This window comes from Myotis myotis, unplaced genomic scaffold (assembly GCF_014108235.1).
Source record: "Myotis myotis isolate mMyoMyo1 unplaced genomic scaffold, mMyoMyo1.p scaffold_m19_p_16, whole genome shotgun sequence".
NCBI lineage: Eukaryota > Metazoa > Chordata > Mammalia > Chiroptera > Vespertilionidae > Myotis > Myotis myotis.
In genome coordinates, this window is record NW_023416320.1 from 35200639 (window position 1) to 35216790 (window position 16152).

Here is a 16152-nt window from a genome sequence, read left to right on the forward strand (position 1 = left end):
GAGAAGCATCGATCAGATGCTCAAACCTCAGAGGGAAGGTAGGGGAGGGTGGGGGTAAGGGGGAGAGATCAACCAAAGGACTTGTATGCATGCATATAAGCCTAAACAATGGACACAGACACCAGGGGGGTGAGGGCATGAACGGGAGTTGGGTGGGGGGCAATGGAGGGATAAGGACACATATGTAATACCTTAATCAATAAAAGAAAATAAAAATAGTTTCCATTATGCTGTGTTGTTGTTTTTTTTTTAAAAAAATAGACTGTGTCCCTATGAAAATGACATTCTACACATTGCAATTACAGATGCAATGAGAGAAAATTATTTAAAATTACCTATCCACTGACAGAGCCAATAGTCTTTAAGCGAAAAGCTTCCCTTCTGACTGCCAGGCTTAGGCCTGACACTACCCAAAAGCAAGAGATAAAAATGCTAAGTTCACTGTGGGGGAAAAGTAGTCAACAAGACCCACGAACTGTCATGGAATCTACACAGACTCCTGCAAGCTCTGTGCAGGTTGAGCTCAGGGAAGCTTTTTAAGGGTGAGTTTTAGGGAAGGATGTTCTGTCATCCAAGGAACCCACAACCAGAGGTCAGTGAGGAGGGGACCAAGTAGGAGTGCAGTGTCATGAAGAGAAGCTGAACGTTCAAGTCCAACAGAGCTATACTGGATTTCGCCCCAGAATCACTAAGTGTAACGTTGAAAAAGCAATGAATCTTCCCAGACAGGTTTTCTGATTACTTCCCATGTGGGTTATTATCTATGGATTTGACAATAAGTGCAAAGCACCAGTACAGTGTCAGACAATAGATGTAGTGACAGCAATACAATGCCCTCAGCGAGTCAGACTGTGTCTTAAGAGGCCGGAGCCTTCTGTCCGAAGAGTCACAGCCAGAAGCAGCCTCACCTGGGTTTCTGAAAGGAGCACAGGGGCCTGTGTTCCCCAAAACAGAGCTAATCACAATAGTATTTTAACTTGGACTTACGTTATGACCCGCAGCGTGACCCTTTATTCATTGCTCTGTACTAGTGTGAAGCAGGGATAACATGTACCAAACCTGGTTCAAAAAGCTGCTGGGAGAACTGCAGTGATGTGCATACAAGCCAAGGAATGCCAAGGGTTGCCAGCACCCATGGAAGCTGAGAGAAGCATAAAGGATTCTCCCTCAAAGGCTTTGAAGGGAGTTTACTCTGTGGATGCCTGGATTTTGGACTTTTTGCCTCCAGGACTATGAGAGAATAAATTTTTGTTGTTTTAAGCCACTTAAGTGTGTGGTAATTTGTTATATCAGTCCTAGGCAAATAAATACGGATGAAGGGTATATCAGAATTCTTTGTACCAGTTTTGTCACTTTTCTTTAGGGTCAAATTATATCAAAATTAAGTTTAAATGCAATATCCAATAATAGCTTCAGCTTGGCATGGAAATCCATGCATTATCTGGTGCCTGCCTCTTACAACTCTTGAAGTCATTTTACTCTATGTCTCATCTTATAATAAAATATTTAAAATACTGCCTGCATGGTACTTACAGAGATAAATTTTAGCTAGTTGGGAAATTGACTATCATGAAATTTAACCTGAGAATCTGGACAGTAGATTTATGCCTTCTTTTTAAAAGAACTGGGGTCATACAAAAGAATTTGGTCCACAGTAAAATTACTTATCACAAATAATTTAAAATATGCTTTATTTATTAGAACTTACCAACTGTTTTTCACTCACAGGAGAGGAAGGTAGGGGGACAGTTTCTCCGGAAGTGGGACGCCACGTCAAAAGCCTTTAAAATACCAAAATCACACCAGTCAATCACAGTGTAAAACATGTCGCATCCAACGTATTTTGAAATGGGCACATAAAAGTCACATGAATATACCAAAAACAACATATTCCTTCTGTGACTACTGTTAAGAGCAATTTGCTGAAGAAAAAAAAATCTAGTGAGAAATTAAAAATATATACTTCCAGAAAAACAATTAGCAGTTAATATAATTGAGAGTACTCGGGTCATCAGTTTTAGAACTTTAAACTCAGTTTTTCTAAGTATTAAGGGTCATTAAGTATTGTTCAAAGTGAGATTTAAAAAAAGTTGAAGCTGTTTCAAAAAAATTCATAAACATTTTTAGATTCTATTTTTTTAATGTATAAAAATAAATAAAATAAAATTTGGCCCCAAAGAGGACACTAAGTTGATTAGCTGCTTGGGACAGAAAGATGATTAAGACCTATGTTTTTCTTTGAGAAGCAAGAATTCCTGGGAAATGGGGCAGACAGGCAGTAAATACATCACTTCAGTTCAATATGGAGAGAACTCTGGTACAGATACTTGCTAGTAAGAGATGCTATTAGATGATCTTTAAGATCATGTATCTTATATCTAGAATGTATACATTCAATGAATTAAAGCAGAAGCAGTTCTTTAAAAAAGCAATTCAGCCTGGCTGGTGTGCTCAGTGGTTGAGCATCGACCTGTAAACCAAGAGGTCACTGGTTCAATTCCTGGTCAGGGTACATGTCTGGGTTGCAGGCTAGATCCCCTGTGTGGGGCATGCAGGAGGCAGCCGATCAGTGTTTCTCTCTCATCATGCTTCTATCTCTCTATCCTTCTCCCTTCCTCTCTCTCTTAAAAAAACACACCAATAAAAACATATTTTAAAAATTTTAAAAAAAATTCAGCCCAACTGGTTGTTCTAAAGACTTCACAGGGACAACAGCTAAGAAATAATTCATACAATAGCGGCCACAGATAAACTATGACAAAAATCTATCATTTGTCAGTTACACTGATCCAACAAAATGTGCACCAAAAAGTAAGAACTGTCAAGTAATTATAAATAGGCCAAGGAAATTAATGTGTGTCCTTTTGGTGTAATCCTACCCTGATCTTTCCTAAGGGTGTGTTCCTCTTGTTTGACTTTGTATTTCCTAGTGATGAGGATATTTACCAGGAGATCATACCAGTACAAACACATTTAATTCATGTCAAGAAAAAGTTTATGATGCTTAAAAACGTGGACTGATAGTTTTTGTGTATAGTTTTATGCCAGTGCATTCACATACATCTACTTAGTAAGATGTTTTAGGTAACATTTAAAACATCTAATTAAGTAGATTTACATATCGTAGATGTAAGGTGAAGATCTGGGGCATGTCAAAGGGCCCTGAGGTACTGGGAAGTAAGTTCCAAGTCTGTCCTGCAAAACGTCCAGGAGGCATCAGTCACTAGGCAGGCTCTATCTTAGTTTCCCGTTGATAAAAACTCCTTCACTACAATTCAATGCCAAATGATGAAAATTAACTGTAAAATGTGATAGGTGCAAATAAATCTTCCTAAGATTATTAAATCTACAATAATTGAAATATATGTTATTGTTGTTTTAATTCAAGACCATGGCTTGGTTTAGTCTGGATAAATAAACCCTTATAAAAGTGGAATCACTTCATTATGACCCCAATTTTGGATGATCAGACTGAAGGTTTTGGTTTATAAAGAATTTAATTTATGTATTTGTTATGGATTATAGGAGTTTGATTTGTAATAAATACAAATTCAAGGAACAATGAGATGTTTGAAAAAGGATTCTGTTATGAGAAATCACTAGTTACTATCAAACTTTTATGTCCATCATTCAAAATATAAAGTTGTATAAAATCATCTTACGCATGTGGGATTGTAGTTTTGAAGATATCCAGTGTGCAGTTACAAGTTTTATCCCAGATTTCTAGGGTAAATTTTTCCCCATTCAGGATAACAACATTCTCTAAGCAGTTTGTACCAGATCGTGCTAACTGCTCATTGTCTAGAAAAGAAAAGAGCAAATCATTTGTATATTACCAGGGTCCAATTTAACAAACACTTTGTGTCACTATCTGGCACAGACATACCTTGCTGCACACACCAGTACAGCTGGGCAAAAATATCATCCAAAAGCACATCACTGAGCACTTCTAAATACTGGGTGAACACGTCACAGATGGCATAAAGGGCATGATTACAGGTCGTTGTCATCCATTCAGCTTTCTGCGGGGGGGGCAGGAGAGAAAGTCAGACCATTCATCAACTACTAGAATTGAAAAAGAGATATGTTTGAACGTGTAAAATGTAATCCTATCCCTGTTCCTTTCAGACTTTTACTTCCCTCCAGAACATTACATTCACCTCACTTAATATCTGCTATCTATTTTTCTCCATTAGCCCATAACACCTATGTATAAAATAATTTAACTATTTTTTGTACTGTTTTCTTTGATTGTGAAGAACTATCACTGCATTTTCTTGCTATTAGCATTATGACTTTTCAAACAATATGCATGAATAAACAGCAGGCCTTGCTCCAGCATATGACCGAACTTGAAAGAGAAATAAAGAGAAAGAAAAGGGTAAGAATTTATCCAAGTGGGATCAGTATATCTTTTAAATTAAACTGACTTTCATGAAGTACAGTCATTTAAAAACACTCTAAAAGACAAATAGGGCCATATAAAGTAAGTGTTTTTCTCAAATGCATAATGGACTAACCTGAACTGACAGCTTTCAAACACAGTTTTGTGGTAGTGCATACATATGTCTATTTATTACCATGTAGTCTTTAGTAATTCAGAATAAGAAGTCCCTATGAATACTAAAGAAAGCTACTGGTGTTTATAGTTGTGACAATAGTAAAATGAGGAAAAGAAACTGGAAGTTCAACAAAAACATAAAAAAACAACAAAAAATCCCACCAGTTCATTAACTCGGCTCTATCCCCAAATAGTGTTCTTGTTTATAAAGGCATACAATTTATTGTAACGCCTTAAGGAAAATTTCTCTAGGAATTTTTTTCTGTCCAATATGCTTAATATGAAATATTAAAATGTATTAAGAAAAATATTAAGAGCCTCTTGACTTAACTATATTAAATGAACATTTCATGTCTTACCTCTGTCTGCTGTTCTGGCAATTTCATGTTGTCAAAGATTCTGAACACAATTCTAAATAAATCCTGCCACCAGTGTTTTTCATAAGTGTGACCGTAAGTTTTCATTATTTCAAACATTACTGTTAAGCCCCTAAAGTGATATAATGTAATTAGTAAAACTATAACACCAAAAAAGCACTGCACATCAGAATCTCCCTCCTATAACTGTTAACAGTTCACAAAGCTACAGAAAACAAAGTTTAAAACTGGTTTTTACCTTGTTATACATCCAGCTTTCTTTAGAATGCATTTAGGAAAACATTTCAAATTTTTCTTTATTTTAATTTTCCTCCATTCCCACCCCATCATTCAGCATTTAAAAATAGTAAATGAAATTACAGATGGATACAGACCATCTTATTAATGAATATTAATTTTGTGGCACTGTGACCAAGGAAGAAAATATATCAATTAACAGTCTAAGAACAAAAAATAGATTTTAGAAAATCTTTTTCAAAGAGCTATAGGAGTTTTTAGAGAATGCTATAATTGTTCATATAATATCTTCAAACAAAGAATTTGTAAAGCTAATCCACAAGATGTCCATTTGGGCAGGTCTGTTTTCTGCTCCATCCCAGGCACAGAGCATCTAGGACAGCCGTGGGCAAACTATGGCCCGCGGGCCGGATCCGGCCCGTTTGAAATGAATAAAACTATTGAAAAAAAAGACCGTACCCTTTTATGTAATGATGTTTACTCTGAATTTATATTAGTTCACACAAACACTCCATCCATGCTTTTGTTCCGGCCCTCCGGTCCAGTTTAAGAACCCATTGTGGCCCTCCAGTCAAAAAGTTTGCCCACCCCTGTTTTAGGAGGCACATGGTGAGTACTTGTTGAACAAATAAAGTGCTTAGTATCACTTTCTTTGAATAAATGTTAAACCTAAAATTCAAAATTGTCTTCCTGATTATCCTCATCAAGACTAGAGGAGGGTGAACGGTAGGGGGAGGGGGAGCGGCAGGTAAAGGTTGATGGAGAGACTTGACTTGGGGTAGTGAACACACAACAGAGTACAGATGATGTGTTGTAGAATTATGCATCTGAAACCCATATAATTTTGTTAACCAGTGTCGCCCCAATAAATTCAATTTAAAAAACTGACTGGTGTGGTAAGTGGTTAGAGCATCATCCCAGGAACCTAAGGGTCAAAGGGTTGATTCCCAGTCAAGGGCACGTACCTGTGTTGCATGCAGGTTCCCTCCCTGACCCCAGTTGGAGAGTGTGGGAGGCAACATCGATGTTTCTCTCTCCTTCCTCTCTCCCTCTCTTCCTTCCACTCTCTCTCTAAAAATCAATGGAAAAAATATCCTCAGATGAGGGTTAACAAAAAACAAAAGGAAACAAAAAAACCATTCATGTAGCTGTTAAAAAGCTTGATGTTTCCTCTGTTACTTTCTTATAGCAAAATATAGGTATCCTTCGATTTAAAAAGGTTTATATTTCCAGTAAGTCTGATGGTAAGCCAGAACAAAATTTTCTTTGAAAGGCTCCATAAAGACGACACATAGTCTAGCTTATTTGTTGCTATGCTTCCCTCAAGTCTAGTTCATGCCTGTTTCAAATTAAGCTCAAAATAAGTATTTGTTAAATGAATGTGTAAAAATAACATTATGACAGTTTGCCTTACAGCAAGTTCGTAAGTTTATCTGATTCATAAGATACCTACTGTGTAATGAGTGGAAGTAAAGAAGCTAGTCCACATTTCCCTCCACAATGGAAAAGGGCTCCCTCTTCCTCCATCCCATGAGCTCCAAATCCATTTCCTCTCTTGCTAAGTAACTGGATGCTAACTCCCATGTCTGGGGAGAAGGGAATGTGGGAAACCTGTTTTTTCTAGGCCCCCAAAGCAAACACAGATCTACAGAGGTTTCCAAGAATTTTTTACTGTCGAAGAGGTCTTTTTTAAAACAATACTTCAGTTGCTAGTGTAGGGAAAAGGAATATTTGGGGCTCTAGGTTAATTATTTAACCATAAATCTACAAAATTCTGAGGGAGTCAAATGAGAACGCAGGTGAAAGTATTTTATGATCAGTGTGTTATAAATAACAGCGGCCCTGACTGGTTTGGCTCAGTGGATAGAGCGTTGGCCTGTGGACTGAAGGGTTCCAGGTTTGATTCCGGTCAAGGGCATGTACCTTGGTTGCAGGCACATCCCCAGTGGGGAGTGTGTGGGAGGCAGCTGATCGATGTTTCTCTCTCATCAATGTTTCTAACTCTCTAACCCTCTCCCTTCCTCTCTGTAAAAAAATCAATAAAATATATTTAATAAATAAATAAATAAATAAATGACAGCGTTACATTTTTACGTATAATCTAAATAACAGCCCTACAGATCCTAGGGTGAGGTAAGAAAATGAAAGCCATCATGGAAGAGTTTACTCATATTTTATCTCTTTTACTAACTAGAACACATACTTTCTCTTCCCTTTAATAACCAGAACCCATCTGTAATCGGAATATAAATATGGTGAGAAGTAAATCAGTGTGGTCCCAGACAAGAACAGGCTAAGAGGCTAAGAAAGCAGGCAGGTCCCTTGTCAAGATAAAATGTTATACACTGTTCTTGTGACTACTACACTCTGAGAAACTCCCAAGGTTGAGTCAAAGTTTGAGTTCTACTTTGGATAACTTACCTATATCATAATTTTATTTTGTTATTACAAATACTATAAAAGTGAAGTTTCTTAGGAAATAAATCAAACTTAACCTTGTATGGGGGTGGCAATGGGGTATTCTGGCATAAGGGGAGGAAATATTCATTCTTTCATTACATTTCTATCATTGATTTATTATAAGTCTGAACATGTTTCTGGTTTTAAAATGTTCAGTGAACTGTCCAAATGACGAATGATTCTCCTAAAAAGATGGCATAATTCAATGAGGGATTTTAACATGAAACTGAACTCATGATACACTCAAGCACTTTTGACAGATACTGTAATACAAGTTGGCCATTTCAATTTCAAAGCCACAAATACAGAGTGAGAAAAATTATCTTATGGGACTGATCTGAGCTGTAACATGAGAAGTGTATACTGAGCGCTTGTCTGGTTACATCATATCCAAAATAATTTCTTTACAAATTTGTTATATGCTCATATAGATCTTTTATTGAGAATATACTTTGGAAAGAGTTCAATTCTTTTTTTTTTTTTTAAATATATTTTACTGATTTTTTACAGAGAGAAAGGGAGAGAGATAGAGAGTTAGAAACATCGATGGGAGAGAAATATCGATCAGCCACCTCCTGCACATCTCCCACTGGGGATGTGCCCGCAACCCAGGTACATGCCCTTGACCGGAATCGAACCTGGGACCCCTCAGTCCACAGGCCGACACTCTATCCACTGAGCCAAACCGGTTTCGGCTTCAATTCTTTTTTAATAGACCTATGTTATTCAAAACTATATTACTGACCAGTCTTCAGAGAAAAAGTTCTTTACCTAAAATGCATCAAGGATGCGCATTTGAGAATTCTTCCATCATTCTTTAGGAAATAAATTTGCCACTAACTTCTATTTTTAATTGGAAACAAATGTATGAAAAAAAAACAGAATGTGTAAAGTATTATATTAACATAGAAGCTAAAACACAAAGTAGATTATATTTAAATTTAGTAGGCTATATTTAAATTTTGAGGAAAAGTAATATATTTCCATTTTTTAACACTGCTATAGCTTAACATATTTTTAAATCTGCCTATCTAATAATTGTTATCTACATATATAAAAGTCTAATATGCAAAGTGTCTCCTCAGGAGTTTGACTGACCGGGAGATCGCTCACTCTCTATGACATGTGCTGACCACCAGGGGACCCCGGCAAGCAGCTGGAAGGCCCCCATCGATCCTGATCGCTGGCCAAGCCTAGGGACCCTACCCAATTCGTGCACCAGGCCTCTAGTATTTGATATAACACATGATTTATGGCCTTTCACTACTAAACTTTGTGTTCACATAAGGAAAGTTAATTTAAGTTACAATAAGCCTTACAAAATGTTAATTACAAATACTGATTGTTACCTGGTTCTTACATCTAATTTGCATCTATTGATGATACAGGATAACTCAAAGAGGATGGGGAACCATCCTCTCACCCACACCCTGTCTTCAGGCGCCACATTCATATCGTCGCTTGTGTATTCCTTAAAAGCCTTCAAGAAGAAAGGTAGGGTTATTAAAGGCAAAACATAATGCCTACATTAAGCACATTTCTCTAAAACTTTAAAAAATGCTTTACAAATCAAAGTGAACAATTTGATAAAACACAATAATTTATAAAAATGATGGCGATTATAATGGGCAGTTCTATAAAGAGGACTGGACCAGAACCCAAAAGTTGGTTTCAGTTTCAACTCTGACACCAGATTTCTGCATTCTTAACCAGGTTAAATCAGGTTTTCATTTTTACCATTTGAATGGTTATGACACCATGTAGCCACACTAACCACATTGGGGAAATGTGAGGTCAAATGAGTCAATGCATGTTTAGGTAAAAAGTATAAGCACCCCTTGAATGATAGGTTGGAGAACCAAGATGGCGGCATAGGTTAACGCCGGAGTTTGCTGCTTTGAACAACTACTTCAAAAGTGAAACCAAAAAACGGAAGGGACATCACCCAGAACCACAGGAACGCTGGCTGAGTGGAAGTCCTACAACTAGGAGGAAAGAGAAACGAATACGGACACTCAGAGGAGGCGCAGTGCTGAAGTCAAATTCTGAGGTGCGGAGTGCGCGGTTGGCGTTTTCAATCGGGAGGGAGTCGCAGACTCTGAGCTCCAGATCCGGGCGAGTCTTTAGGGACCCAGACTCAAACGGGAGAAGCGGGACTGTCTGGCTTCGGTCAGAGCGAGTGCAGCTTTCTCTCTGAGCTTTGCAGCGGGTGCTGGGACTCAGAGAGGCAGAGCCCCTGGGGACAGGACTGAGAGCCGCCATAACTGCTCTCTCCTGCCCACCCTGTTGATCCTGTTCTACCCGCCCCGCCCAAGCCCTGCACACAGGCATTTGCCGGATAGCCTCAGGCAAAGGCTAGATTAGCACCTCCCTAGAGGACAGAAGTTCTCTCACTACTGACACAGCTGATTCTCATAGCCACTTGGCCTAGAGGTCAAACCCTCCCTGGAATTAGCTACAACAATCAAGATTTAACTATAAGACTGCAAACAAAGACCACTAGGAGGTGCACCAAGGAAGCATAACAAAATGTGGAGACAAAGAAACAGGACAAAATTGTCAATGGAAGATATAGAGTTCAGAACCACACTTTTAAGGTCTCTTAAGAACTGTCTAGAAGCCGCCGATAAATGTAGTGAGATCCTCAAGAAATCTAATGAGACCCTCGATCTTATATTGGGGAACCAACTAGAAATTAAGCATACACGGACTGAAATAACGAATATTATACAGACTCCCGACAGCAGACCAGAGGAGCGCAAGAATCAAGTCAATGATTTGAAATGCGAGGAAGCAAAAAACACCCAACCGGAAAAGCAAAATGAAAAAAGAATCCAAAAATGCGAGGATAGTGTAAGGAGCCTCTGGGACAGCTTCAAGCGTACCAACATCAGAATTATAGGGGTGCCAGAAGATGAGAGAGAACAAGATATTGAAAACCTATTTGAAGAAATAATGACAGAAAACTTCCCCCACCTGGTGAAAGAAATGGACTTACAGGTCCAAGAAGCTCGGAGAACCCCAAACAAAAGGAATCCAAAGAGGACCACACCAAGACACATCATCATTAAAATGCCAAGAGCAAAAGATAAAGAGAGAATCTTAAAAACAGCAAGAGAAAGAAACTCAGTTACCTACAAGGGAATACCCATACGACTGTCAGCTGATTTCTCAACAGAAACTTTGCAGGCCAGAAGGGAGTGGCAAGAAATATTCAAAGTGATGAATACCAAGAACCTACAACCAAGATTACTTTATCCAGCAAAGCTATCATTCAGAATTGAAGGTCAGATAAAGAGCTTCACAGATAAGGAAAAGCTAAAGGAGTTCATCACCACCAAACCAGTATTATATGAAATGCTGAAAGGTATCCTTTAAGAAGAGGAAGAGGAAGAAAAAGGTAAAGATACAAATTATGAACAACAAATATGCATCTATCAACAAGTGCATCTAAGAATCAAGTGAATAAATAATCTGATGAACAGAATGAACTGGTGATTATAATAGAATCAGGGACATAGAAAGGGAATGGACTGACTATTCCTGGGGGGGAAAGGGGTGTGGGAGATGCGGGAAGAGACTGGACAAAAATCGTGCACCTATGGATGAGGACAGTGGGTGGGGAGTGAGGGCGGAGGGTGGAGCGGGAACTGGGAGGAGGGGAGTTATGGGGGGAAAAAAGAGGAACAAATGTAATAATCTGAACAATAAAGATTTAATTAAAAAAAAAAAAAAAAAGTATAAGCACCCCATAGGTCCATGTCAATATGCAGTAAAAATCTTATTACTAAATCTATGATGTATCACTTCTCCTTATGGTGGTTATAAAGAGAGACTCAAATATGTGAGTTAAAGTTGGCAGGCAGGTTGCCAACTCAACCTTTTACTCCAGTGCTGAAGCCCACAGTCAACTTCAGTACTGCAGATGAAACACAACAGGCAAAAAGCAGCACAGGAATGGTTAAAAACACAGGCTTGGGTTCGAACTCTGTCTCCTTAACTAGCCCTGCAATCACAGACACATTCTTTAACTTCTCTGTGCCACAGATTTCCTATCTGCATGGGACTGTAATTTTTATGAAGACGAAACAAGTTAATACGGGTGAAACACTCTGATGCTTTCAATTAGCGTTAGCTATCAAGGACTGCCCATTATGGCTCAGAATCAAGCTCAGATAATTTTTGGGTTTACTGAAAAATAACGCTTCATATCCTCTTAATTTCCGGTAAATGTAGATCTCAGACTGGGAATAAATAGTCAGTGAAATTTTGTTTACAAAACGACACTGCACCTGCGGTCTGTCAGACACGTATTTTGCACAATGGCGAATAAGTCGGATTGCTTCCATACTTGTGTCTGGGAAAGCTGCATTGCAGGCAAACTCAGACAAACACTTCACTGCATCCTGGAAGGAATCAATGGTCGCTGGAAAGTGTTTTTCAAACACAAGAGCTAAAAAGAGGGAAAAATGTATCAAAGTAATTATAATGTCAATTATTCTGAATTGCATCAAAAAATACATCAACCTGGTACACAGCAGGTACTATATCAACAGTTGTTGGGTGAGTATACAAAATTATGTTTAATCTCTCTTTATCTCAGTTTCTTAATCTATAAAATGAGAATTACAATATCCACAGGATAGTTGTAAGCACTAAAATAAAATAATGTAAGTAAAAATGCTTAATTCAAATAAGGCACTCAAATAATAACTATGATAATGTCATTATTCTTGATGTTGATGTTGGTCATCATTATAATCTTCCAGATAGGTATAACTTATATTTTTAATATTTTATTCTCCCTCAAAGTGTAGTGGGTATAAACAAAGACTTTGTCTTAAGGCTCCCTAGCTTTGAATATCAGCTCTATCACTAGTTCTGTGCCCTTAGGAAAGTTACTTAACCTCACTGGGCCCGAGTTTCCCCATCTATGTATTAAAGAGGGGTGACATTAAAGATACTTATCTCATAGTTGTGAAGACTGAAGAAAATACATGCAAAGTACTTACAGGGCTTGTCATATAGTAAATGTCCAATAAACGTTAACTATAATAATATATTCATCATTTACTCTGCTATGTAGGCAAAACTTGAAAACCATAATAGACCTACAACCTTATATACTTGAATTATCTTCTGAACAGATTATAGTTTCATTCATTCATTCCTTTTTTTTTTTCTTTTAACTTAAACACAGTTAAAAGAAATACTCACTGACAATGTGCCCTGTTGTTTGGAATGCAAGTTCCACTATGCTTTCATCTTGATCAGATGCAGCTAGATGAAATACAGAGAAAATGTTCTTCCATCCAGACCGAATGTTAGCAGCTTGAGAATTCACCATCTGTGCTATACATCGCACAACCATATCTCGAATGGTTGGAGACCTAAAATATTAATTTAATTTCTTGAATAAGCATATAGATAAAACATCAGTTTTCTTTCCCTTTTTCTGTTTTTCTCCCTGCACTGAAAAATAATAAAGTATTTTTTGATATTAAGCAATTCAACAAATATAATACCTGTTCCGTTTCATTATATGTTCAAAAGGTCTTAAGAAATCCTTCTGGAATCTGAAATTAGCAAGCTCCCCTTTCTCTAAGAACTTCATTGACAATTGTCTCAAGGAGTCTACTGCAAAAATAGCTACGTCTTCATTAGGATTACAGCCAACCTGCAATGGCAACAGAAATACAGGGTGCTAATGTCAGCGGTGAAAATATAATTTTCTATTTTTATTTTAAAAATAGTGTATCATTAATAATGTATGTAAGTAAATCCTAAGATTCTTTATAAAAGCACTAATTGCTAATAATATTTCTCAATAAGAAAAACATTATTTTAACTAAATCCTTAAAACCTAGAGCTAAAGAAAAAACAGAACTCAAAGGGTTTTCCAAATTTAATCTTAAAAAAATTGCTTGGAAAGAAAAATTCTCAATTAGATTATGATAAGGAAATTTTACACAATGAAAAATAACATAAATGTAAGCAAATCCTATAATTATTTAAATACCTTATTAAAATGATCTCCAATAACTTCCCAAATTCGAGACCATTGCAATCTTATTCTTCCCATGTTGTAATATGATATTTCTACTATTTTTTGTAGACTAAACATTCTTGGATGTGTAGTGGAAAGTAATTCATCCATAGACACAGCACAGAGCCAACGGACAAAATCCACTATAATATAAATAGATTTACAATTTTTTAGCTTAATGTTCAAGTGTTTTAGCCAAACAACCAGTTTATAAGTGAAATAAATATACATACTTACCAATAGCATTTCCATCTAGCCTTGTAGACCCTGTAAATATTCTAAAGGAACAGAACAACCCCATGATTAAAAAATGTATAGCCTGAAAAAAACATGTATAGTCTCACATCTATTATTACATCAATTCAAATGTGGCTACCTTTATCTGTTTGAAAGGAACTAAAGAAATCAGGTAGTCAAATGAAAATTTTTATTATCCTATACTTTAAAAACTATAATTTGATGTTCCTCCCTCTAACCTTTTCATTCAGTAATATATTAAAGAATATATGGTTCTAATTTTATTAGTAAATTTACAAAAACTAGTTATTTTATGAGACTCAGAAAAAGAAAAATATTAATTTGTAAAACTAATAATTGGTACACTATAAAACAAAAAATTTTTTAATCTTTTCCTGATTATCTATAACATTAAGAAAGTTTTAAAATGAAAAATTCTACTTAATTTCTACAAGTAATGTATGTTTGATTAGAAAATTCATTTATGTTACGTTACAATCGATTTAACAGAACCTTACAAATAGTCTCCATCAGTTTAACCAAGAAGTAGCTGACTGACTTTTCTTAGGGCATTCAAATACTTAGTGTTAAGCTATGCTGTCCAGCTTTGCCCAGACTTCTTCACTGAGTTCTGTTTCTGTGTTTCAAAGTTTCATAAAAGACTTCAGCATAAACATATTAGTCCTCTTTTTTAATGTCTGCATTTTTATCTATGCACTCAGTGGGTTTATAACCAAGGGTTTGAATATGACTTCCAGAATGAAATGATATTCCTCAATTTAAAATAAACACCATAAGATCTGCATGGTAAAGAAGAAAACTTAAAGGCAGGAGCAGATCAAATATTAAACTTAGAAATAAAAGTAATCATAACAGTAACAGCTACCAATAATCACAAGGTGGGTATTATCCTGACTGCTTAATATATCCATTCAAAATAATAACCAATATCCTGGGAAATAGGTACCATTATACTCTCAATTTTATGGAAATTTCCTAAAAGTATTAAAACTAGTAAGTGTTAGAGCCAAGATTCAAACCAGGACAGCCTGACTCCAGAGGCCACCTTCTTTTTTTTTCTTTTTTTTAAAATATATTTTATTGATTTTTTACAGAGAGGAAGAGAGAGGGATAGAGAGTTAGAAACATCGATGAGAGAGAAACATCGATCAGCTGCCTCCTGCACACCTCCTGCTGGGGATGTACCCGCAACCAAAGTGCATGCCCTTGACCGGAATCGAACCTGGAACCCTTGAGTCCTCAGGCCGACGTTCTGTCCACTGAGCCAAACCGGTCAGGGCCAGAGGCCACCTTCTTAACCACGGAGCTACATTGCCCCACACTTACTTGAGCAAAACGTAATTTAAACATTTTAAATATATTCTAGTTTTTTCCTGCATCCATAATATAAATGTTCTGAGTATATTATTTTTAAGATTAAAACAATATCATATTGCTTTAATCTTAGTGCCCTTGAATGCCTACCTATGTGTTTCTGGCAATGAGTAACAAAAACAAGACTGGAAAAACTACTTAGAAACTAATAACACGATAACTCAGAATCTGACCTCCTGCTAAAGGAATACCTTGAGATTTCCCATACTGCTCTTCTCAAGAGAACAAAATAATTCAAAGATCTGGCTAAAAACACAATCTGGGAGAAAATATAAGAGTAATAGGGCCCCACTGAATTCAGTGATTTGACTGGATCCAGATATTAACATATACAAAGCTTTCACATGAACAAACAATGAAAATTGCTAGACTATGCATTATATGTGTCAATTAGCCAATTTATCAAACTACAGGTATCCCCAAGGAGCAATGTAAAAAAACAAAACAAAATAACAACCCACACCAAAACCAGAGTCAAAACTAAATAGTATAGGAGAAACAAATGAAACAACAACAAAAAATGTTTAACTGAGAAAGAGGCAAGTGGCCAAAGTTGAAGGGGTAAAGAATAGAAACAGAAATGGAGATTATATATAACTAGAGGGGATATATGCAACTCTGAATGCAGTGAAATAATGGAGAACAAAGGCCACAGAGGGGTTGCAGCAGCAATTAGATGGGTCCTGTAGACCCAGGTGATGATGGAAGGCAGTGGAAGCATGCATTCTGGGAAAGCGCATTCAGATGCCTACTCACTTTGGTAGCCTCTGAGAGGTGCCCTATTTCTAGTAATGCTTCGCTAAACGTAAGTGATAGAAGCACAGTGGTCTGTGGAGGCA

The 16152-nt window shown here is 36.9% G+C and overlaps 1 protein-coding gene across 5 annotated transcripts in view; it reads right to left on the reverse strand.

Moving 5' to 3' along the window:
- The window catches only part of ARFGEF1 (ADP ribosylation factor guanine nucleotide exchange factor 1), a 102850-nt gene that overhangs the window by 9024 nt on the left and 77674 nt on the right, over positions 1-16152 (reverse strand). For all 5 annotated transcript variants that reach the window (XR_004972520.1, XM_036338447.1, XM_036338449.1 and 2 more), the window contains exons 24-33: positions 13919-13959; positions 13655-13824; positions 13161-13312; positions 12853-13025; positions 11928-12088; positions 8985-9115; positions 4921-5050; positions 3887-4022; positions 3663-3801; positions 1709-1781 (exon numbers count right to left, since the gene is read on the reverse strand). Coding sequence is in view for 4 of the 5 variants with exons in the window: in XM_036338447.1 (XP_036194340.1) it covers positions 1709-1781; positions 3663-3801; positions 3887-4022; positions 4921-5050; positions 8985-9115; positions 11928-12088; positions 12853-13025; positions 13161-13312; positions 13655-13824; positions 13919-13959 (1306 nt within the window). In the remaining variant the exon portion in view is untranslated. The remainder of the gene's footprint in view (positions 1-1708; positions 1782-3662; positions 3802-3886; positions 4023-4920; positions 5051-8984; positions 9116-11927; positions 12089-12852; positions 13026-13160; positions 13313-13654; positions 13825-13918; positions 13960-16152) is intronic.